Below are 22,387 nucleotides of genomic sequence, written 5' to 3'. Positions count from 1 at the left end.
CTTTGCATACAAGAAAGTGTGGAACAGACAACGGAGTGTGAAACCAGAACCCAAGGCAAAGACAGGTAAAAGGAAAAGAAGGTTTGAAGAAGTGGGCAGAGTAAATAAGGCAAGAATGGGTTACTGAGAAAAACCACAGTGCTTACAGTCAGAAGCTGTATGTTCAGTGGGGGATAGTAGCAGGAGTCCCCGTTTGGCTAAAGGAAGTGGACAAAATAGGCAATGGATGCAAAAGCAGATCTCTGAAGAAACAATACATAGAGAAGGAAAATGGAGCCAAGGAGAAAAAAGGACATCTGGGGCAAAATTGTACATAGGACATAAGGACCAAGAAGAGAAGTGTGCCACTGGTAATAAGAAAGTGGACTGGCAAATGGCATTTGGAAAGTTGGGGACTGGGGCCAGACAGTACTGCTAGTCTGGGGGTGATACACTGGCTAGGCTGCTGGATTTAAACAAATAAATGAGCTGCACAGAAAGGAAATCCAGCTGCAGCTTCTTCTGACCCTGTGGCATCGTGGCTGATGTGGCGACATTGTTATCGTTTCACGCCAGATCAAAACTTTTCTCTTCTCCCAGGCATTTAACAGCATATGCTGAGTTTTTTAACTGACCCCAGAATAGTTGTTTTAAATGGATATTGTCTGTTTCTGTTTGTATTTTATGCTTTTTATGGTTTTAAATTTTGTGTATTTGTTTTTAATGTTTGGCATTCGCTGTTTTTAACTTTTGTAAACCGCCCAGAGAACTCCGGCTATGGGGCAGTATATAAATGTAATAAATAGATTAATAATAATAATAGGACAGTGAGGGCTGGGGGCAGAGCTGAATTTCACATGTTGCATTGGATTTACCAGCCAGCCAATTCTTTGGCTGCAGTACTTCTAGCAATAGCAAACAATTGCATTGTCTGCTTTCAGACCACTGGGTGTCACTAATCTTTATACTATGACTGCCAGACAGGATGGCTAGCCACAGAAAAGAATTCTGTATGCTTGCTATGGTGAGGTAAGAATGTAATTTACATTTCATTACCAAAGAAGACTGAAGCTCTCTAAGTTGAGCAAAAAGTGGATAAAAATATAACTGCAGTATATATCCTAAGATATCATGTTTGCTTAAGCGTTATAGACAACTATCTTATAATAAGCAGGGTGCCTTCTGATTTTTTGACAATTTGGAACTGATGGCCCACTGCAGCATAAGCCTCATCTGGCAACTAATTCTAGAGGGGAAATAGCATACTGTTTAGTGTTCATGCACTAAAGATTCATAATCAGATTCTGCACTTTTCCTGCATTTGATCTGATCATTAAATCACACCTGAATTTCATTATTGATCAAGGATTTAAGTAAGGCTGCACCCTGAACACAGTGGCTGTGTTTGTACATAATAATAACCCACGGTTCCTGGTTTATTCTGGTTCACTGTGAATAAACAGCATGCTGCTGTAGGCAACCTGTTTGCTTCTGCTTTGCCTCCTGTTTGCACCATCAGGTAAAACAAACCAGGAAGTGATAATATATTGCAATGTCCAAACCCAGAATCCTAATTTGTTGTTCCCAAACATGCCAGGATCATAAGCCAGGTTTGTTGTTGTCTAACAAATCTGGGTTTGTTTAGGAGCAACAAACCAGGACCCCAGGTTCTGACATCCTGGTAAACTATCCATTTCTGGTTAGTTTTACCTCCTTGCACAAAGGGAACAGTGAAGTAGGAGTGAACAGGCTGCATGCACCAGCTTGCTGCTTGTTTATAACAAACTAGGATAGGCCAGGAGTCCTGGCTTATTGTTATCTGAGAACATGACCAGTGGGACTTACTTCTGAATAAACATGCTTAGGATCAGGTTACAAGTAAATAAAAGACTTGCAATATTATTAATAGCAAGCTTGTGTTTACTGCTTGCTTATACTGTAAACATGATTCAGAAATTTTAACATTAAGGTTAATGAACTATGAAGGTGTCTATACAGATGCAGTGCTAACTACACGTATAAACTTACTTCATGCTTTCAACAACTACTCAAGCAATTTACTGTATGACCAACGATGTCTACAACAGAATTATAAAGAGCACTGGAGGAAACTTGGAGGTCACCTAGACCCTTGGCAACTGTTCATCTTCATAAAACAATGGATTCACAAGGCTCCTCTTGATGAAAGCACGAATGAAGTGTCCCTCTCTCTGATCAGCTGCAAAAGCTTGAGAGACCCAAACTAGCCCAATATCTGAAAACTTCGCTAGATTTCACAGGCTACATTCAGAGAAAGGGCAGCTAGTCATTAATTACATAGATCTCTAATTGAGTTCTAGGAATTTTCCTTTATCTCTCCTGGAATATACTCAGATGGCAGGTGAGAGGCACAGTAAGTTTATTTATGGGAAATAAACTTGTAATATCAGAGTGCCATCATGGGATTACGTGGATACTACATGAAGACAGGGTACCACTAACCACTACATCATTCCATATGTATTTATTTGTCAAGTCCCCCAGATGACTTTGCAGCCCACCTCCCCTTGAGGCCGTTCCACTGTCCATCGCCCCTGGACTCACTTGGAACTAGTAGCTGGACCACAGCCCTGCACCTAGGCAAGAGATACTTCATGTCCCATTAGTAGGGATACTCATCTCCCTTGACACACAGGAGGAAAGTAGTACAATCTGGGACAGAAGACAATCCCTAGCATATTAAAAATATGCAGACAGAGTCTTCAAAATGGTCTTCTGTGCCTTGGCATACCTGAACATCCCTTTCTTATGGCCTCCTCTCCTATACAGTTCTACCACTTTTTAAAGTAATATGGAGGTGCTTGCTAAGCTGGTGAATAAAAACGCTAGGGGAGATGAAAGGGGAAAACAGGAAATGTTTGGCAGTTGTGAAGTAAGTATTTCAGGATATATGTATATTTAAAGTAAAACACTGATGCCACAGAGAGAGGAATTCTGGTCAACATACAAGTGTTTCGCTTAACTATTTATTAAAAATATTTCTATACCACCTTTCATCAAATGGATACCTGGGTGGTTTACAATTATTAAAAATATAAAATCTACATTTTAGAATACAATACGTAAATGTCTAATGACATATGTGGTGATACCATTTCCTCACACAGTATGATCCTTAATTCATCTACAGGGCAGGGGTATTAGTTATTATGAACTTCCAAAGGTTCCTATGCAACCGGTCCACTTCATGCTATTAGCACTAAGCTACAAGAAACATCTATCAAAATCACAAGCTGAGGTTGCTAGAACTGTCCTTCACCAAATTTACAGTGACCAGGATTTAAGCCCCAAATTGCATGTGCATACATGCAAACTCAGGCAAGCCAAAATCTTGCATGAGCCTAGCTCAATTTTCTCTCAATTGTAGCCTTGCCTCTCTTCAGCTTCCTTTGCCCTCCATCAAAAGGAAGATCCAGGAATAGTGCTCTTTTCTTCTGGGTCACTGTCAACATAAAAGCAGCCTTCTCTTCTTTCCCCAATCCCCACAGATGTGTCTCCCCCCTCCATCTATGTAGTGAAAATTGTTTTTGACACTTCACAGTAAATCTGATTTTTTCCCCCAGGGTTATCTGATTCTTTAAACACAACCGTGAATCTAAGTAAGTAATGAAAGTCAGACAACACCAATCAAGGGCAGCAGTGGCTTGATTCATGAAACAGGTATTTCATAAATAAGTATTGGGCAAACAGCAAAACAAAAAAATTAATTGGGAACAAAAAGAACAGAAACATAGGCAGGCATATTTGACAATCTCATGAAGATGTACAGCACTTTAGCTTAGATTAGGAAGGTGACTGGGAATCGTTTACAAAGCTCTTCTCTCCGGTGTCTAATAGAGAACGTCTTTCCTATAACGCCTAGCATTTATACAGCACTTCAAGCACTCTAAAGTGATTCACATACTTTTAGTAATGATTCGTTTTCTTTAGTCTACCCAAAGGGATGTTCTCTGTTGTAGGAAGTTCCTTTCACTTTCTACCGCTTCACTTTGAATGGCAGTAATATTTGGCAAAACTCTAGCAGGTATTTCTACCAACTGGGTGGCCTAATCAAAGTTATTATGCCAACCTACTCCATCTATCTCCCCTAGGTTAAACAGGTTACCTAAGTCATGGCCCCACAGTGAATCAGACAGGCATCCTGCACAGGAGGAGACGCTGGCCTTGGTCCAGACAAGGAAGGGACAGCTAGAGCCAAACAAGCCACCCAGTCTGGAGAGTAACAGGCTTTCAGGGAAACAGTACCTCTGGATTCAGATCTCAGAGCCAGCAGCCTTCCTGTCCACAACAAACTATTAGCCAGAAGCCTCTGAAGAAATGCTCCAGAGACCCAGCTCCACTTGCCATTTATTTTGCAAGTACTACCCCTCTCTCTCCGACAAGTAGTATTAAAACGCACTCCTATGTACACATATGCTAGCACCACTTACTGGCAGAGAGGCGAAACATGGCTTTTCAATCAATTCTACCACTTAGCTAAAGCAGTTCTATCTTCAGTTCGCTGTACCCTGGCCCCATTAAATTCATAAAACCATAGAGCTGGAAGGGGCCATTTAAGCCATCAAGTCCACCCCACGCACCCCTGCCCTGCTCAGTTCATGACAGATGCTTTAAAGCAATTCCTCCCAGTCTGACTCACCCTCTAGGAATGAACATCTGAAACTGAACAACTGTGCTCAGAGACTTCTTTGCACCGAAAAGAGTCCATGTGGACCCACTTTTGATGGAAGTGTTACTTTAACGTCCTTTTCGCTGGTACTATAGATCTAATACTGACAGCACTTCTCTGGAATTTAGTGCAGAAGAGTGAGAAGTAGATTGACATTGTGTATGTATGTGGCGGAGCAGCGGGCTACTTGTCTAGACAAGATGACTTTACTAAACTAGGTGCGCACCACAGTGATGAGAACTACACCAAAATGGATGAGCAGTGTTTCTTTTGCATCTCTTACCTGTCTCTCAGGACCAGTGGGTTCCGATTCTCGTCTCCGCTGTCGGATAGCTGGTGCTGAATATAAGGGGGACTGCATGGGGCTTCCTGGTTGCTGTTCGTGTTTGCTGTCAGATACTGTCTGACAATGCCCTTCGTGTCTGTGGGAAGTGTCCTCCTCAGCCACAGGCTGCATACCCCGGGTTCTCCCATCGTGTATTTTCGGCCTGACTGCTGCTTCTGCCCCCAATCTCCTTCTCTCCTCGCCCTCTTCAATGGGCCTCAGTTCCTCAGGTTCTTCATCTGTTGTTCCAGATGTGCTGGGTTCAGCACCAGGGTGGAAGTCCTTCAGCTCGGTTTCTTTATCAATTATAACCCACTCTTTGCTGTCAAAGTCCTCCTCCTCAGCCAGGGGCACCGATCGGAAAGCGTTGCTGAGGGCTTCGTGCTCCACAGAAGCAGACACGTCCATCCGGCCACTCGCTTGCCTGTCGACCTGGCCGGTGTCAATGGAAAGCATTTGCGCTGGCTGGGAAGAGCAGACAAGCCGGGAAGGAGAACAAGGCAAATCCACCCGGGACCTGAAAAGAAAACAAAAAGCCTAAGGGACCAGCTAGAAGTCAGCCCAAAATTTAAGACTGGAGGATCATTCAAGTGTTAACATTGGTATTCAATATTTTATGTGGCAATGGCAGCAAAAGATGGCTATTTTCTAAAATCTGAGCTGACAAAGTTTTTGAATGCCTCTCCCCTGAGGTGAGAACTACTAATTTACTTACTTATTTCTTACATTTCTATACTGCCCAACAGCCAAAGCTCTAAGACCTATTAAAAAACTGAAGCCCTGCTTCATCATTATATTCCCAGCGGTCATACATAGGGATGGGAGAATCAAGGATGTTAAAGCTTGCTGAAATTCCCTGAACTTCACTTCAAAGCTCAGCTTGGCTCGCTCTCGTACTTGTTTGCAATCTGTTTTTTCAGTTCGTTCAAACAGGAAAAGTGCAAATTTCAAACAGTAAAAGTAAGCATTTCTGTGTACATTTTTTTCAAAAGTCTGCTTTTCCTCCATCGAATAAAGTGTGAAATGCACATTTTTTAAAATCTGCATTTTTTTAAAAAAAAGTACACTTTAAAAATGCACACTTCAAAGTGTGTATTTCTTAAAGTGCGCAATTTTCAAATGTGAACACAAGTTAATGAACTTATGAACATTTTCAGAGAGCGAAAAAGTCGCTCCACAGAAAAGAGTATCAACATTTGCTTCTGATGAAGGATCGTGGCATCCAAAACATTGATTTTTGAACCTTTTTAATAAAAATCTTAATTTTTGGACAATACCATAAAAGACTCTTTATCCTACATAACACCAAACCCCGTCTCTCTTTTCATACTAGGTAGTGGTGTGTTTTCTCATTTTTTTCTCATCTAGGTTGTGAATGAGCCATTTTCAAATATGCAAAGCGAAACGAAATTCTCGTGCATCCCTAGTCATGCGTTCCTCTCCTTGTGGAATATCTGTTTTGTATCATTAGAGTCCGGAATACCAGACTGGCAATCAAATCCATTTCCCTTGCCAACTGGTGATACAGCAATTCATAGCAGAATAATTCCAGGGAATTGCTGCTCATAACCTTCGTTCCTAAGCTGAACCATGCTCCAAACCTGGGAGGATTTAAGCTGCTAGCCTTTAGCCAAGTTCCACTGACCTATTGTCTCAAGATGCTTTCCAACGAAGGGCACCTGATTACTAGTAGCTGAATGAAGGACTCATGTTGAGCAGAAGCTCACCTGAGATTAGCCCCGGAACCTACTTTTAATTCCCTAGCCTAGTCCTGAAACATACATGGCAATAATAAAGAGTGCTTCTGCTTGATTAGCAGGCACTCACAATAAAAGCTAGCTTCCTTCAGAGAGATAAGCCCACCACCCCCATAGCAAAGCATGTGATTTCTAGCTTTGGCAGCTACTACAGAAGTTAAGCATTGTTTCAATGTAAATATAGATTCATTCTTCTTACCAAGGAGAGTGCGCAACTGGACTTCTCAAAACTTTGGTTGTGCAGACTGCCTGCGTCTAGCTATGCCTGCCTCCTGTCATTGCCTTCACTAGCCTCATCCTATTGTCTCCCACCCCAATCCTATCAACTGTGTCCCAGGAACTTCTCCTTGCCTGTCTCTGTTAGGCTGGAACTACACATTATCAGAAATCTAGAGCTGCCTCTGGTAGAAAAAATGCACAAATAATGACATCAGGATGTGGATAAGGGAAGTTGACTTGTACATTGGTGAAGGGGAGAAGGCTGCACACAGGACAACTGTTTTCAGCAAGGGCCTTGTTTTATGGTATCGTGTAGCTGCGCCCTTTTCCTTCTGTTGCTCCAAGCCAACTCTTAAAGGCTCCTGGCAACAATGCCTGCTTGACCCTCCTGCAGACACCCCTGCTGTTCGAGATGAGGGGGAGGGCCACTAGGGAATGGTCATTCTCAGTGGTGGTGCCTTGATTTCGGAATTCGCTCTCAAGGTATTCTTGCCTGGCACCAACATTGAATCTCCCTTAGTGGCAGGCAAAGGCCTTTTAAATTGCCCTAGGCCTTTTCATCCAATTAGATAGTTCTTTTGTATGTCTATAACCTGGAAATACGTATTGAAGCATGGTATATAAATCCAAATAAATACCTTGCTAAGTCTCGTGAAACCTTTGGCTAATGGGCAGTATAGAAATGAAATCAATAAATAAACCTGCCTTCCTGCCTGTCTACCCAGATTACAGTTTTCTATGAGCAAGTGTTGGCTTATGAGTTGACAAGATTTAAAAAAAAAGAAAAAAGTGGACAGGTCCATTCTGAACATAAATATGGGGCAATTTAAGTACTTCAACATGCTACTTGCTATCCCTGCTTCATTGCCCTGTCCAGACTCTCCATTGTTTGATGTAATTGTCTAAAAGCAGCACTTCCAGACAACCAGAAATAATCTAGGTTACCCAAGAGGAACCACTTTTCCCATTCTACTTTTCTCACACTTCACACTCAAAGCCAATCGAAACAGTATTTCAGAAGTGCAAAACATAATTAAACTAAGTGCAGAATGGTGCTGTTTCTTAACACTTTCCTCCAAAATACTCAAAGAATCTTTACTAGCATCTTAAGCATGATGTGAAGCCACAGCATGGAGAAATCCAGTCCAAACTGCTTACAAGAGATGGTACTATATATACTAATAACAAATTCATTCTCCAGGTGCCAATCTTTACGCAGCCAAAACAATACCGTCCATGCACAAGAGAAATGTACATTGGGGGTGGGATAAAGTGGGGAACAAACAGCCAAGTGAGGAGTGAGCATGCTCATTGTCCACAGAACACTGCTGAGGCAGCGAAGCAGATGGAAAACCAGTGGGGAGTGGGAGAGAGCTAATGGAATGGAGTACCCTGGAAGGGGGCATGGTCTGGCTGGCTGGAACCCTGAATAGGAGCACTCCACACTGCAACATATATTTTTTGCAGGTCCCACTTGTTAAAGTCATAATTAACAACTGCTGATAACAACTTGATATTTTAAAAATGATGTAAGTGTATACACGGACTTCACACACACACACATACACAATATGAACTAGAGAGCCTTATAGCAGAAAGTGCTATGTGGTTTTTATTCTAATAGCAATTGAGTTTAATAGAGTTAGAAGTTACCTCTGACTGGCCTAAATAATACAGCAGACTAAGCATTAGTGATCTATACATTCACCTGAAATTGTATTTCCCCCCTCTATTATTTATTGTATGCTTTGGGAGCATTTTAGTATGCAATAAAAAGCTTATAATCAATACTGTTACCAGTATAAATCTGGCATAGGATACCTAAAATATTCAACATGAAATTCCTGTATCCCCCAATAACACAGCCGCCAATTGGGAACATAAATGACAATAAAAACAATTAGTAACCCCAGCCTAAATAAAAATAAAATCTTGCGGAATTACCCTCCTCTGTGATTAGGTGATTGTAGCCATATTACATGACTTCCTGATTTCTGAAATCTTCTGCCCTGGATTTCTAGACTTCCCTGATCTCAAGAAAACTCTCATAGCTGATAAAGCAGCACGCCTTTAACTGTGGCTACTATGGATATTTTTATTAGATCAAAAGTAATTGTGTTGCCCTGTTCCATTACTATCTGAATACAGGAGAGTGCTCATGAGAGGCTGAGTCAGCTTAAGCCACCTTTGTTGACAAAGAGAGAAATGCTCAAGAAACGTTTCTATTTGCAAAGTGCCAGCTTCAGATTCTTTTTTTTTTGGGGGGGGGATGGACAAGACACCCTCAGTGCCCCCCCCCACTCAGTCAGCTACTCCATCATCCCCACTGTTCTCAGCTGCTGCTGCTGCACTTCCTCTTCACTTCTCTTGCATGCCAAGTGGAGAGCCATAGAGCAAGCAGGAAATTGCAGCTACCATTATTCCTTTTCACCACTAGTTGGCCACTGAGTGAACAGAGTGCTGGACTAGATGGACCATGGTCGGATCAAGCAGGGCTCTTCTTATGTTCTTAGGTTTACTGCTCCTTGCTTGCTTGTTTGCTCTCTCTGGGCCAATGCAAGAGGTGGGTGAATAAGCAGGTTGCAATGATGAAGAGGAAGAACAGCTCAAGGGGGTTCTTGTCAGCCTGCCCCCCCCCGCCCCCAGATGAGATGGAAACATTGTTTTTCGCCACCAAGCTTTACCATATTTTCAAAATACCTACTACCAAGGCCACACTACCTTGATCGTGCAACTAGGTATATAAACAAGAACCTATAAAGGCTAGTTGCGGACAATAAACAAACCTTCGCTCATGCTGATCTGCTTTGCCATCTGCAGTGGAGAGGCGCTCTGACTCAGGGCTATTCACGCGACGGTATCTCAGAGAGCGCCCTTGAGTTGTAGGGGAGTCTGGTGCGGCTCGCACTGGGGAGCTGGGGCACACACCACTTTTCTGATCTTCTTCTGCCAAACACTGTGTCTGAAGGGAGAGAAAACCCAAATGGAATTGTCACAAATCCAACGACAAAGCACAATGATGAACGCGATGCAGTATTGCATCTGACAATGTTAGTTAGCAACCAATCTCACACACATCATCAGTTGGCAGACTGCACCCAAGACAATGCGATCAGGATTATACCGTCTTGACCTTACTTGTATAAGAGAACAAGTAGTCACAATCCAATGGGACATCTAATGGAACTGAGTACCAGGACAGATCTGGATGCTCATGGATTTTTCATAACTTTAATCATGCCCAGACATTCAGAACATGTGCACAGTGGAAGATCATGACCATGGCAGCCTACAGCACCCTCTTTCTGCACAATAGGGATGTGCTCCGCTCCGCTTACAATCGGAGAATCAGAAGCGAATTGGCCTGATCCGCCTTGCCCAGAGGCGGAGTAGAAGCAAACCGGGGTCCTGGAGAAGCATGACGAAGAGAAGCGGCCATAGGAGAAGCATTTCTCTTTTCGCGGAGCGATCCGCCCGCCATTTTGGATAATTTCGCCCATAGGATTGCATTGCGGAAAAGATTAGGGGATAACTGTGTTGTTTTTAAAGCTATCTTTCTGAAATTTCGTGTGCTTAGAGAGTTGTGGCTGGGGGTCATTTTGAGCCTACTCTCAGCACTCTGCGTGGTGCGGTTCGCGTGCTATAATTTTTTTAAAAATAGGGTAAAAAAGCGGGAGAGGTACCTTTTTGAAGTGCAGAGAGGCAGATTCAACTCCCAATCCTGATGAGAAGTGATGACCTCATGAAGCATCCTCCAATCCCAGCGTTGGAGGGGGGACTAAGGCAGAGCCACCCTGAGAGCTTTCTGCTTTGTGTCTCTTTGTGGGTTGGCGTTCGTGGAGAGAGGAGTTAGTTATAGGTGCTGCTGCTGTGTTTGGAGTTGGAGGAGATTAGATTAGGATTTAGCTTGGGTTGTGTGTGTGTTTGTTTGCTTGTTTCTGACTGTTTGCTTAGTTTGCTCTGTGTTTTTCCCTTACTTTGATTTTATATAAACTTTATTTTTAATTTTTGGAGTGTTTGGTTGGTTGGTTCCCCTCCCCCTTCCCCCTCTTAAAGCCTGACTGTGTTTCATCTTCCTTCTTTCTTCTATATAAAAAAAAAATACAAAAAAATACAAAAAAATATATATTCTCTATTTCTTCTCTCTCTCGCTCTCTTTCTCTCTCTCTCTCTCTGTGTGTGTGTGTGTGTGTGTGTGTGTTACTTGGACTGTGTGTGTGACTGTGTGTTATTGTGTGAGTGTGCTGTGTGCACTGCTTGTGAAGTGCAAAAAAAGCCAATACAGTTTGAGCATTTCAAATCCAGTTTGGGCAAAGCATACACACTTGTCCCATTTCCCCAAATATATATTAGTAGTAGTATTAGTAGTAGTATTATATTATTATCATCATGAGAAGAGGGAGCAGGCGCACGTCTGTGGCTGGGCGTGCTGAAAGCAGTGGTGGTCAAGGGAAGGCTCAGGCTGGCACCAGTAAGCAGGCCGCCTCTCCTGCTGTGAAAATCAAACGGGCAAGTCCGTGGTGGGGCATCTGTCGGGACTGACTCCCCCATACTAGATCTATGGCGTATCTCTGCCTGGCTCTCTGCCCGCCTGTCCTCCTCCTCTGTGACCGCCTCGCAGGGATGGTTTGCAATGCATGACTTACTGCTGGCTTTGAAACAAACCATCCTTGCCTCACTTCCTTATGCCCCCAGAAATGCCTGCTGCCTGCCTACCTGCGTGCCTTCCCCCCAGGGTGCTGCTGTGGTGGGGCATCTGCCGGGACTGACTCCCCCATACTAGATCTATGGCGTATCTCTGCCTGGCTCTCTGCCTGCCTGTCCTCCTCCTCTGTGACTGCCTTGCAGGGATGGTTTGCAATGCATGACTTACTGCTGGCTTTGAAACAAACCATCCTTGCCTCACTTCCTTATGCCCCCAGAAATGCCTGCTGCCTGCCTGCCTTCCCCCCCTTCCTGGGGTGCTGCTGTGGTGGGGCATCTGCCGGGACTGATTCCCCCATACTAGATCTATGGCATATCTCTGCCTGGCTCTCTGCCCGCCTGTCCTCCTCCCCTGCACACCTCGCAGGGATGGTTTGTGTGTGTCTTGCTTTGTCTCAGGGGACAAGTCCTTCCTGTGCTCACTTAGACTTTTGGAAGTTCCAAACACATTTTTCAAGTGTGGAAGAAGATTCATATTTAGGTTTATCTCTACTCCCCAATTCATGGCATGTTGGGATTTCCTTTGAAATGGCCCCATTGAGCTGTCTGCAGCTTTAAATCCCTGAGATACTGGGGTGTCCGATTTTCAAAAATTCCCAAAAAATCAGGGAGGCTTGGATTGGCTTGAGTCTTGGCATGCATGTGTATACGTGCATGCGGTGTCATGGTGCCGAACTTGAGGTTTCTAATGTGAAAATTGACGGAGATACAGAAAGGGGTGTGAATTGGGGTTAGGTGTGTTAGAGGTTAAAGCCCCCACCCCCAAATCAGGGGATGATGGAATTTGCTTGAAACTTGCCATGAATGTGGATGTGAGCGCTTCAAAGTTTTTATTTGTCAAAATGTCGGAGGAACAGTCCATGTCTGAAAATGGGGTGTCCGGTTTTCAAAAATTCCCCAAAAATCAGGGGAGGCTTGGATTGGATTGAGTCTTGGCATGCACGTGTATACGTGCATGAGGTGTCATGGTGTCGAACTTGAGGTTTCTAACCTTAACAGAAAAAAAGTTGTAGGCTTTTTTGGATTTCAATGCAAGCCTATGGGGGGAGAAACGGAGCTCCGATCCGGATCCGGAGCTTCGCAGCGAACCGGAGAGGACTATAGGCAGATCGGAGTGGAGTGGACCCGATCCAGAAGTTGCGGACTATAGGCAGATCGGAGCGGAGTGGACCCGATCCAGAAGTTGCGGATCTGGAAGAGAAGCGGATTGGGGGGTCCATGCACACCCCTACTTCACAACTAGTGTGACTAGTTTAAAGCACACAGCATATCTAAGAGCTGATTTAGATGCTACTTTCGATAGCTTACTCTTTCATATTCTACTCATGTAAATGCTTAACAGAAGAGGAAAGCAGTCATGGAAGTAGTTTCTACAAAAAAGGAAGTTCAACTTTGCAATGCAGGCTGTTCAGAGGCTGCCACTGTAATCTGCCACAAGTATCACCTTTGACATTACACTGCACATACAAATAAATATATCAATTACAGCTCAACATTTTGTTGGGAAGGAGATCTCTTTTCTGTGAACCACTCTTTTTCCATTTACAGGAAGAAAAACAGCACCAGGATAATCAGGCAATCCAGGTAGTATTCTTAATTAGAGTTGTATTAAGTAAAATGCTAACGTCACTCACAAGCTTCTTTATAATTCATTTTTACTTGACCTGTGTAATCAAAATTGTATCAAAAAGTACATTATTTGTTCATTTAAAATCTCAAATTTAAAGGCAAAAACAGCAACAGCAGCCAAATCAAAAAGTACCTATATGAATCGGCAGAGTTTGGCAAGTACAATTACCTAAGCTAAGTAAAATTGTAAACTGAATAGAATGTAAGCCTAATGGCTAATAAATATTTATTGTAGAATGATGTCCTTTCATTAATTTTGGGAAACACAGGTATAAAATGGATATCGATGTATGTACATGTTTTTAGTATTGTAAATATATTTGCTCGTTTGTGCCTGCAGTCTTTGTAATAATGATAGTCATAATCATAATTTAACTTTTCTGACATAAAGATTAATCTCTATGCCAAAAAAAAGTGTGTGAGGCTTATATGGTGGCACGTGCGTCTTTTCTTGCTCAGGTACATAGAGATCAAAGGCTGTTCTTTCTTTCTTTTTTTCCTTTCTTTCTTTCTTTTACATTTATATCCCACCTTTTTTCCTCCAAGGAACCCAAGACGCCATACATAATCCTCCTCCTCTCCATTTTAACCTCACAACAATAACCCTGTGAGGTAGGCTGGGCTGAGAGTCTGTAACTGGCTCAAAGCCACCCAGAGAGCTTCCATGGCCAAGTGGGGACTAGAACCCAGATCTCCCGACTCCCAGTCCGACACTCTAGCCACTATACCACACCAGCTCTTTACATGGGCTTCTTGATCCTTGAGCATTTGACCAGATAGAGAAAGCATTTTCTCTACAAAGAAATGCCAAGAACAATCATGTTCTTCTACTGTTACTTTCTACTGTTAGTTTTACCCTACCCTGTGCCTGCTTACCCTACCCTGTACCTGTTTGCATTCTCTTCCCCTCCTTATTGTTTTACTATGACTTTATTAGATTGTAAGCCTATGCGGCAGGGTCTTCCTATTTACTGTTTTACTCTGTACAGCACCATGTACACTGAAGGTGCTATATAAATAAATAAATAATAATAATAATAATAATAATAATAATAATGGGTTACTTATAAAGCAGGAAATAATAATTGCCTACTATAATATGTGAATCTAAAAGGTCAAAAATTAGTGCTTTGCTTCTTCCAGAAAGCCCAGTTAACGGATGGTGAAGGGAAGACACCTTCAAACCCACAATTCACTCGCTTTTTAATAGTAATACTATATTCACGATTATTAATGCGAAAAGTTTCACAATCTCTTGGGTTTAAACCCAGGTGGAAGGCAAAAAGGATAGTACACATTCAAAAAGGTCAAAGGACTTTACTTTGCTGATGCTGATCCTGAGTTTGTTGCGGTTCACATCCGTCTCTTCCCAAACCTCTCCTTCATTGAAGGCGATGTTTGGAGCCTGACCTAAGCTCTCTGATGGCCGGCCAGGCAAGATTGGGGGAGCATTCTCCTGGTCACTCAGGTGCTCTCCTTGCAAAACATCCTCCGTGTTCTCACGAAGTAAATCTCCAGGAACTGGAGTGACGTTAACCACACTAGAGGGGAGAGAACGTGCAAAAACATCAGATTAAAAGTCAACATACTACAAGACTGAAAGGATAAACACCCACCACAGAAGGTCATCACTCTAGCTGAATTTTAATGCATATTCTACAGTCCTCAATTTCATCTTGATGCTTATTTAAATGTATGGTCTTCCTATATTAAACTGTATATTTGGAACAGAAGTGTCAAAACTTTTTTTAAATCAATGGTGTCGTGAGTAGTTACTGTTACCAGATGTACTTTTATTCTTGTTTTTCTGGTGTTCTTGCAACCAGTATTATTGTTTGCAGGTTTCCCCCCTTTTGTTTTATTTTGTTGTAATTGCAAATCTTTTTTTAAAAAGAAAGAGCAGCCAATACATGGATAATATACTCACATACAGAACATGATGTAATAGAGCAGCTGTTTCTAAATATATAGGGTAATAATAACCCTCAACATTTTTTTTTCTCTTGGGACTTCGTTTAATTCTAGTCTATGACCCAGGGGTGAAACTTCCTGATCCTTTTGTGTTTAACAGTGGACAACTCTCATTATCAGCAACCTGGAAATCATTTCACATGGATCCCATAATAACTAGTCACCAAATTGGAGAACTTCTCCTCCTTCACCCATGAAGAATTCTGCTATGTGCTAGTAGGTATAGTCATTATGCTCATTTATGGCAAATAATACAGGAGTGAGTTCAGAAATATGGAGACCAGTATCCTAAAATACACGGATACAGTGAATATAGTACTGGACTTGGAAAAGGGATACCTCCCTGCTCAAGTATGAAGCTCACTGAGTTGTCCCTATTGGAAGGGCAGGATATAAATGTGATAAATTTTAATTTCTGCAGCAAAAAAGTTTCAAGGGATCTCTTTCTTGCTTTAATTTACATGTGAACTTTGATCCAGAGTGAGGTCATAATCCTCATGGGCTGTAGCAAAACAAGCAAAATGTCACCAAATTCCAGACATCTGTGTATCTCCTCACCAAGTACCTGTTGTTTTCCCCTCCCACACTGCATCATAACTACACAGCAGTAGATCTCTCAATCCCTAGATCTCCCAGTTTCCCTGCAGTCCGGTCACTTGCAAGAGATTCATATATTCTGAGAATCACAACGAGAAGATTAAAAAGATTCATGCCCCGAGTCATGTGAAGCAGCATGCTAAGAATCACAGACAAAAGGGTTGGAATCAACAATCCTCTGATTGGCTTCCACTCAAAGAAACGAGTGGAAGCCAAGGAGATTTTCACTAATTCCCCCTTCGGCGCCCTGTAACCCTAAAAAAATCTTCCCAGAAGGTTGTGGGACCCTCAGGAACAACATGGGAGCTGGCACAAGGGAGAGGGGCCTCTGCTGGATCAAAGACCCTTGAGATCTTGGAACAGAAGGGCACCTTCAGACCCAACTCACTGTCAGCCAGTTACGTGTTTGTAGTTTACATGTCAAACTCACATGTAAACCAAACTATATTATGGGAATACCTGTACTTCTAACTAACACAACATCATTGTTTTCTATTATACAGAGCCTAAAATAAAAATTTTAAAAATGCCTGCGGAATGAGATCCCATGAATGTTGACTGTGTAATGGCTGTAAATGTGTCACTCACCCAAACATGGCTGCTGTCTGCCTTGTGTTCTGCTGAGGTGGAGTGGAGGTGCTTGTGGATAATAAAATATCTGTGCCAGCTTTCTCCCAGTCAAAGGCCTCATTCTCAGTAATCCCTCTTTCCTTCATGCTGTTTTCAAACACAGTCATGATCAGCTAGAAGAGAAGGAAATTGGAATAAAAAGGTTCAAATGTTCATCCACAATTGGAAAGAAGAAGAACATAGGAAGCTGCCTTTGAATCTTGCCCGGTACTGTCTACTCTGTGTAGCAGCAGATCTCCAGGCTTTCACGCAGACGTCTTTCCCATCACCTGATCCTTTTATCAATCCTGAAAGGGATCCCAGAAGGTGTCAATCTCAGGGGCCAATATAGCGTCAGGAACTCAACACTTTTCAGCATTTGAATATATGGGGAGAAAGCTCCTTCAAGAAAGCATCTTGCCTCCCTTGCTATGTCACAGCTTCATTGACTGATGTGACTGGGTCTTTTTTTTCTGTCCATGATACATGGATGGGACAAAAATATCTACGTGGACATGGGAATGAGAATTCCTTACTTAGCATGAAGGGGGTCACACACCCCACACATAGAACAGGAATTATTCTACTAAGCAATCTGTACAGCCCTGAGGTAATGTTCTCATTTTTAGAAATTTTATCCCAATTAGCTGAATGTGAGGATGGCATTTTAATCTCGGTTGGCTAATGTGTTCTCACAGAACTCAGTATTTCTCCTTAAAAGCCAACAAGAGGGGATGTAAGCTACAGTTTTAGGATAACAGGAGACTCAGGAAGAGAGCATTATGTTGGTTCCATTTGGATCATATGTTGACCCACGCATGGGATGCCTCTGGCCCATTGGCCAATATATCCCATCTGGCCCATGGGACCTCAGGCAAGGTCCCTTCTGCAAAACCCCACCCCTTGAAGGCTAACAGGAAGGGGAATTCCCACTGTTAGCTCTGCTCGTTGACCAACTAGGGGGGCAAGTGGCACACAGTGGAGTTCCCACTGTTATCTGTGACAAATTATCAGAAATAACAGTGCAGATTCCTCACCCCATTACCTTTGCCCATCCTGCATCCTTCCCAACGGGAGAAGCCACAGGCCAGGGGATGCTATCCCAACCTGGATAGAAGAACACTCCTCCACCCAGTCATGGTGGCTTTGGTGTGCATGTTTTTTTCCTAGTCAGGTAAGAACCATGCACAGTGAAGCTAGGCCCCTACCCAGAGTGCACGCTGGAAGAGCTCCATTGAAGCTTCGGATAGGAACTAAATGACTTCATGAGGCATGGCCATGCCCACCGATGTCATTTGGCCCACAGAGAGCTGGGTGGGGGTTATCTGGCCCCACACACTGAAATCTTCACCACTCCTGACCTAAACAGCCATAGCTCATTGGTAGAGCACCTGCTTTGCATGCAGGTGTTCCAGGTTCAATCCCCATCATCTCCAGGTAGGGCCAGGAAAGAATCTTGCCTGAAACCTTGGAGAGCCACTGCCAGTCAGTGTCAACAGTACCGGGCTGGGTCAACCAATAGTCTGACTTGGGGCTCATCTACACCTACAGCACTTTTGGGAGTGGGGAGTGACGATCATGGAGTTTCCCACTTCTGGGATCATCCCTCAGGGGCCACAAGCCAGTAAGTTGTCCCAGAAGTAAACAGGGATGGTCCAGGAAAAAAGCAGTCCCAGCTATCCCAGGAGAACTGAGTGCTTGCCCCGGTTCACCCCTGGATCAGCTGTGCATCATTTGGACACACAGGGACGACCTCATGACCACCCCGGAATAAGTGGCAGGTGTAGATTAGGCCTTCGTATAAGGCAGCTTTCTATGTCCGTAAACATAGTAGCCAAACACATACAAGGCTCAAAGGATAATTCAGAGATCTCTCAAAACAACATTCTCCCAAACATCATACAAGGAACATGGCCAATATGTTTGGGGAAATCTGTTCAAAGGTTTTTCATAGTCTGATGAGGAGAACCAAAAGGACAAACCTCTCTGTTATCAGTCCCTCAAATGTAAAAAACAGGGGTATACCTGATAATCTGGTTTAGTAAAGTAATCCAGATTTGCAATGTGATCCAGAAAAAGGTGGAACTCAGAAGGCATATGTTTTAGCAGCATTCGATGTTCGTATTTCTCTTTAATCATGCCAACTTGCTCCTAGAGAGAAAAGATATCAGATTACAGAATCACACAACACTACACATGACATTAAACCTTAGACAGACAAAATAGGTGAGAAAAGAGTTGTTGCTTTATTGTAGACCTTACCTAGGACCTGCCACTTATGCTATCACCAACTGCATTTCCTACCTTATCTTTGATCTTGCGCCATGGAAGCTGACCAACTGCAAACTCCACCAGCATGTAAAAAAGGGACCACAGGTCATCATGACGACCCATCTCCTGGGGGGAAAAAAGCAAAAGAACTTTGAAAGAAGAATGATCTTGCTGGTACTAGCTACAGCAAGAGTATGACTGATCAGGAGCCTGCTGAACTATGACTAAATCCACTGTATGTACACAATCAAAACTAGGCTCTTATCCAGCGTAAAGCTAAATATTTAGAGCAGTCATTTTCAAACATGCTATCTTCTCTGCGTTGTTTTGTCTGCTTTGGAATTCCTACATATCAGCCATGGAACAGTTCTATAATGTACAAGACATCACACCTGTACTTGAATTACAGAGACTTAGTTTTATTTTTTAAGGCTACGGGGTGGGTGGGGGGGTGATTTGGCTAAAATTAGGTGGAGACAAGGCATGGGGTGGGATTTCATGAAGTCACCCCTCTGCACCCCCCCACATACACATTCCCCCCACACACACAATTCAATCACTGCAGTATAGCCTAGAATCTGCCCCATGCCTGGCCCTGTTTGGCTTCACTATATCCCAAACCCCCAGAAAACTCCCTAAAACACACCCAAATTCTCTTATAGAGCTGCAAACTGCAAGGGAAGATAAGTAGTAGAGGGTAAACTGTGCCAGAGAGTTGGGGCATCCTTTAGGGTACAGGCTTGTTATGGAGGTTTGATTTGTGTGTTGGGGCACAGGTAAAATGCTATCCATATATGCACTTTGCACATGTTCTCTAGTACATTTATAGGCACTTTGCACGTGTGAGCATCCTAATGATCAGCTGAAAGGCTGGCTTCTGGTCTGCTAAGCCACATGCTAATGTACAAAGTAAGCACATGGGATGTTTGTGGAATGCCTATATGGATAAGCAATTTACCAGTGGCTTGGAAGAGGCTTAGGCCTCTCAGGGTTAAAGCGTCACAGAAGCAGAAGTACAGAGAGCAAACAGCCAAGGAGACTAAAAGGGTATGTGTATGGTGTAGATCAGATGATGTGAGAGTTTAACTGAGAAAATGACACTCCTAATGGAGGAACGGACCAGTGCAAAATATAGTTCTCAACAAATCACATTTCCTGCTGCTGTTTTTGTTTTATGTTATGTTGGAATTTGGAAGGATGTTTAAATTGTTAAATTATTTACTTTGTTGTAAGCTGACCGGAACTCTGTGAAGATAGGGGGGATACAAATGTTTTAAAATATATAGAATAAATAGACCTTGTTGGCTGGCCGTCACTCAACTAACGTTCTATATCGCTCTGTGCAGCATGTGTCATAAATAGGTATTGCTTCATAGCATTTCAGCAAGGTATCAGCTCCCCACCTCCACCCCACCCCCTTCTCTAAGAGGTCCATCTTACAAGGAATCATGTATGGAGCTTATGGTTAACTGAAGTGGTGTGTGTTCATGATGACCATTTTTTAAATTATTATTATTATTATTATTATTATTATTATTATTATTATTATTATTATTTTCTGAAAGAATTTAGAACTGCCTTTCTGCAGGAAAACAACAACCCCCTACGCATTTGCACCAGGCTCTGGTTGGTAGATCTGGGGGTTCTAGTAAAAAAGTAAAAGAAAAAAGGAGATCGCGCAAGCCCATCCCTGTATTAAGGCTCTATTCCACAGAAAATGACTATTCCTTCAAAAGAATGCCTAGTCAGCCTATGGACTGCACTGCCACAAGGTGTGGTGATGGCCACTTGGCCCAGATGGCTTCCAAAAATGGATTAAATAGAAAGTTATGGAGAACAGTTTTATCGTTGCAACAGCTATATGCCAGGATGCCTTCATGTTTATAGCTATAGGGGAGGGCTGTTCCCTCCAGGCCTTTCTTGTGAGCTTCCACAGCCACTATTTGAACCCAAATAAAGACTGCGCTGGAGAACGCTTCATTTTGCAGCATCCCAGCCTCCCAGTTAAAACAAACAAACACCTTCAGAAACAAAATAAAAATTAAGGGGGGAGCGGGGAGCCTAGTGTGTACCAAGAGAGAAGCCCATGGCCACTTTGGTGCCCAGGGTACCATGCTGGAGACCCCAGGTTTAGACAATTACTGCAGTCCAGAGCATCATGAGGGGGAGACTGGCCTGACGAAAGAGGGAAGGCGAGAGTTGCACAAGAACACCTTCTCCAAATTTCAGCACCACACACTGCATTTTGTCCTCCAAGTCTGATAAGCAGTGCAAGGGAGCTGCTGTTTCCGGGGCCAGGAAAAGCCTGCTAGCGCCTGCAATCCCTTGCTTATGTTTATTCAGGTCAGCTTGTTTAAATATAAAATATCACAGACAAGAGGTGCTATTCCTTTGTACGCCACTTTGACTCGCTTCAGCATATGCTTTGCCTGGGGGCTCCCCAGCAGAATCCTGAACATGGCAAGGAGCGCTTCTCTTTGAACCCCTCCCCCAGAAAAAGAGAAATACTCACTCGGTTTTTATGTGCATTCACTGAAGCGTAGCGGACTGTTCCCCGGAAACCAGCAACATTACGAGGCTAACGGGAAAGAAGAAGAAGAAATAAACTTAGCACATCACAGATGAGAGTTAGCAGAGCTACTAATGTTTTCTTTATCACTTAAGGCTATAAACCATTTTAATTGCATGTGTTAACTTGAGCTGATGCCCTAGGTAGGCATTTCAGTTATGGTTTAAATGTTGCTCCATGAATAAACCCCTAAGGAACAGCTAAACTTCAGAGCGGAAAAGCCACTTGCACCTCACAGGCACAAAGCTTATAAGAGATCTAATTGCAGTTTAATTTTTTTTTAAAAAAAAAAGTAAGTATAAGCCCTCCCCTTGAGTGGATAAAGCCCAGCTATTCTTTTCAATACACAACAGAATACTACTTGTTTTAGGCAAATTAAACTTAAGAATGGGTCAATGGTCCAAAATGGGTTCTGTATCTCATCAGTTAACTCTAGAAACTGATCATGGTTAGGCCTCATCTTGAGTATTGCGTCTAGTTCTTGGCACCACAGTTCAAGAAGGACACAGACAAGCTGGAGGGGTTCAGAAGAGGGCAACCAGGATGATCAGGGGTCTGGAAACAAAGACCTCTGAGGAGAGACTGAAAGAACTGGGCATGTTTAGCCTGGAGAAGAGAAGATTGAGGGGAGACATGATAGAACTCTTCAAATGCTTGAAAAGTTGTCACACAGAGGAGGGCCAGGATCTCTTCTTGATCATCCCAGAGTGCAGGACATGGAATAATGGGCTCAAGTTACAGGAAGCCAGATTCCGACTGGACATCAGGAAAAAATTACTGACTGTTAGAGCGGTATGACAATGGAACCAATGACCAAGGAGGTTTGGGCTCTCCAAACCTTCAAGGCTCTCCAGGCTTTCAAGAGGCAGCTGGACAGCCATCTGTCAGGGATGTTTTAAGGTGGATTCCTGCATTGAGCAGGGGCGTTGGACTCGTTGGCTTTACAGGCCCCTTCCACCTCTACTATTCTATGATTCATGACAGCCTCTTCCTCCACAGCAAAATTTTATCTGTTCAATTGCATAACCCAGGATGCTTCTGCAAACTGC

The 22,387-nt window shown here is 43.1% G+C and overlaps 1 protein-coding gene across 1 annotated transcript in view; it reads right to left on the bottom strand.

Moving 5' to 3' along the window:
• TTBK1 (tau tubulin kinase 1) overlaps positions 1–22,387 on the bottom strand; it is a 117,325-nt gene that overhangs the window by 28,028 nt on the left and 66,910 nt on the right. The window contains exons 7-13 of the mRNA XM_063123977.1: positions 21,282–21,347; positions 18,803–18,895; positions 18,524–18,649; positions 16,478–16,632; positions 14,643–14,862; positions 9,775–9,950; positions 4,971–5,529 (exon numbers count right to left, since the gene is read on the bottom strand). Coding sequence (XP_062980047.1) covers positions 4,971–5,529; positions 9,775–9,950; positions 14,643–14,862; positions 16,478–16,632; positions 18,524–18,649; positions 18,803–18,895; positions 21,282–21,347 — 1,395 coding nt within the window. The remainder of the gene's footprint in view (positions 1–4,970; positions 5,530–9,774; positions 9,951–14,642; positions 14,863–16,477; positions 16,633–18,523; positions 18,650–18,802; positions 18,896–21,281; positions 21,348–22,387) is intronic.

Source organism: Elgaria multicarinata, chromosome 4 (genome assembly GCF_023053635.1).
Source record: "Elgaria multicarinata webbii isolate HBS135686 ecotype San Diego chromosome 4, rElgMul1.1.pri, whole genome shotgun sequence".
Lineage (NCBI taxonomy): Eukaryota > Metazoa > Chordata > Lepidosauria > Squamata > Anguidae > Elgaria > Elgaria multicarinata.
Note: the sequence above shows the minus strand (reverse complement) of the source record. Positions and strands in the feature narration are given on the sequence as shown.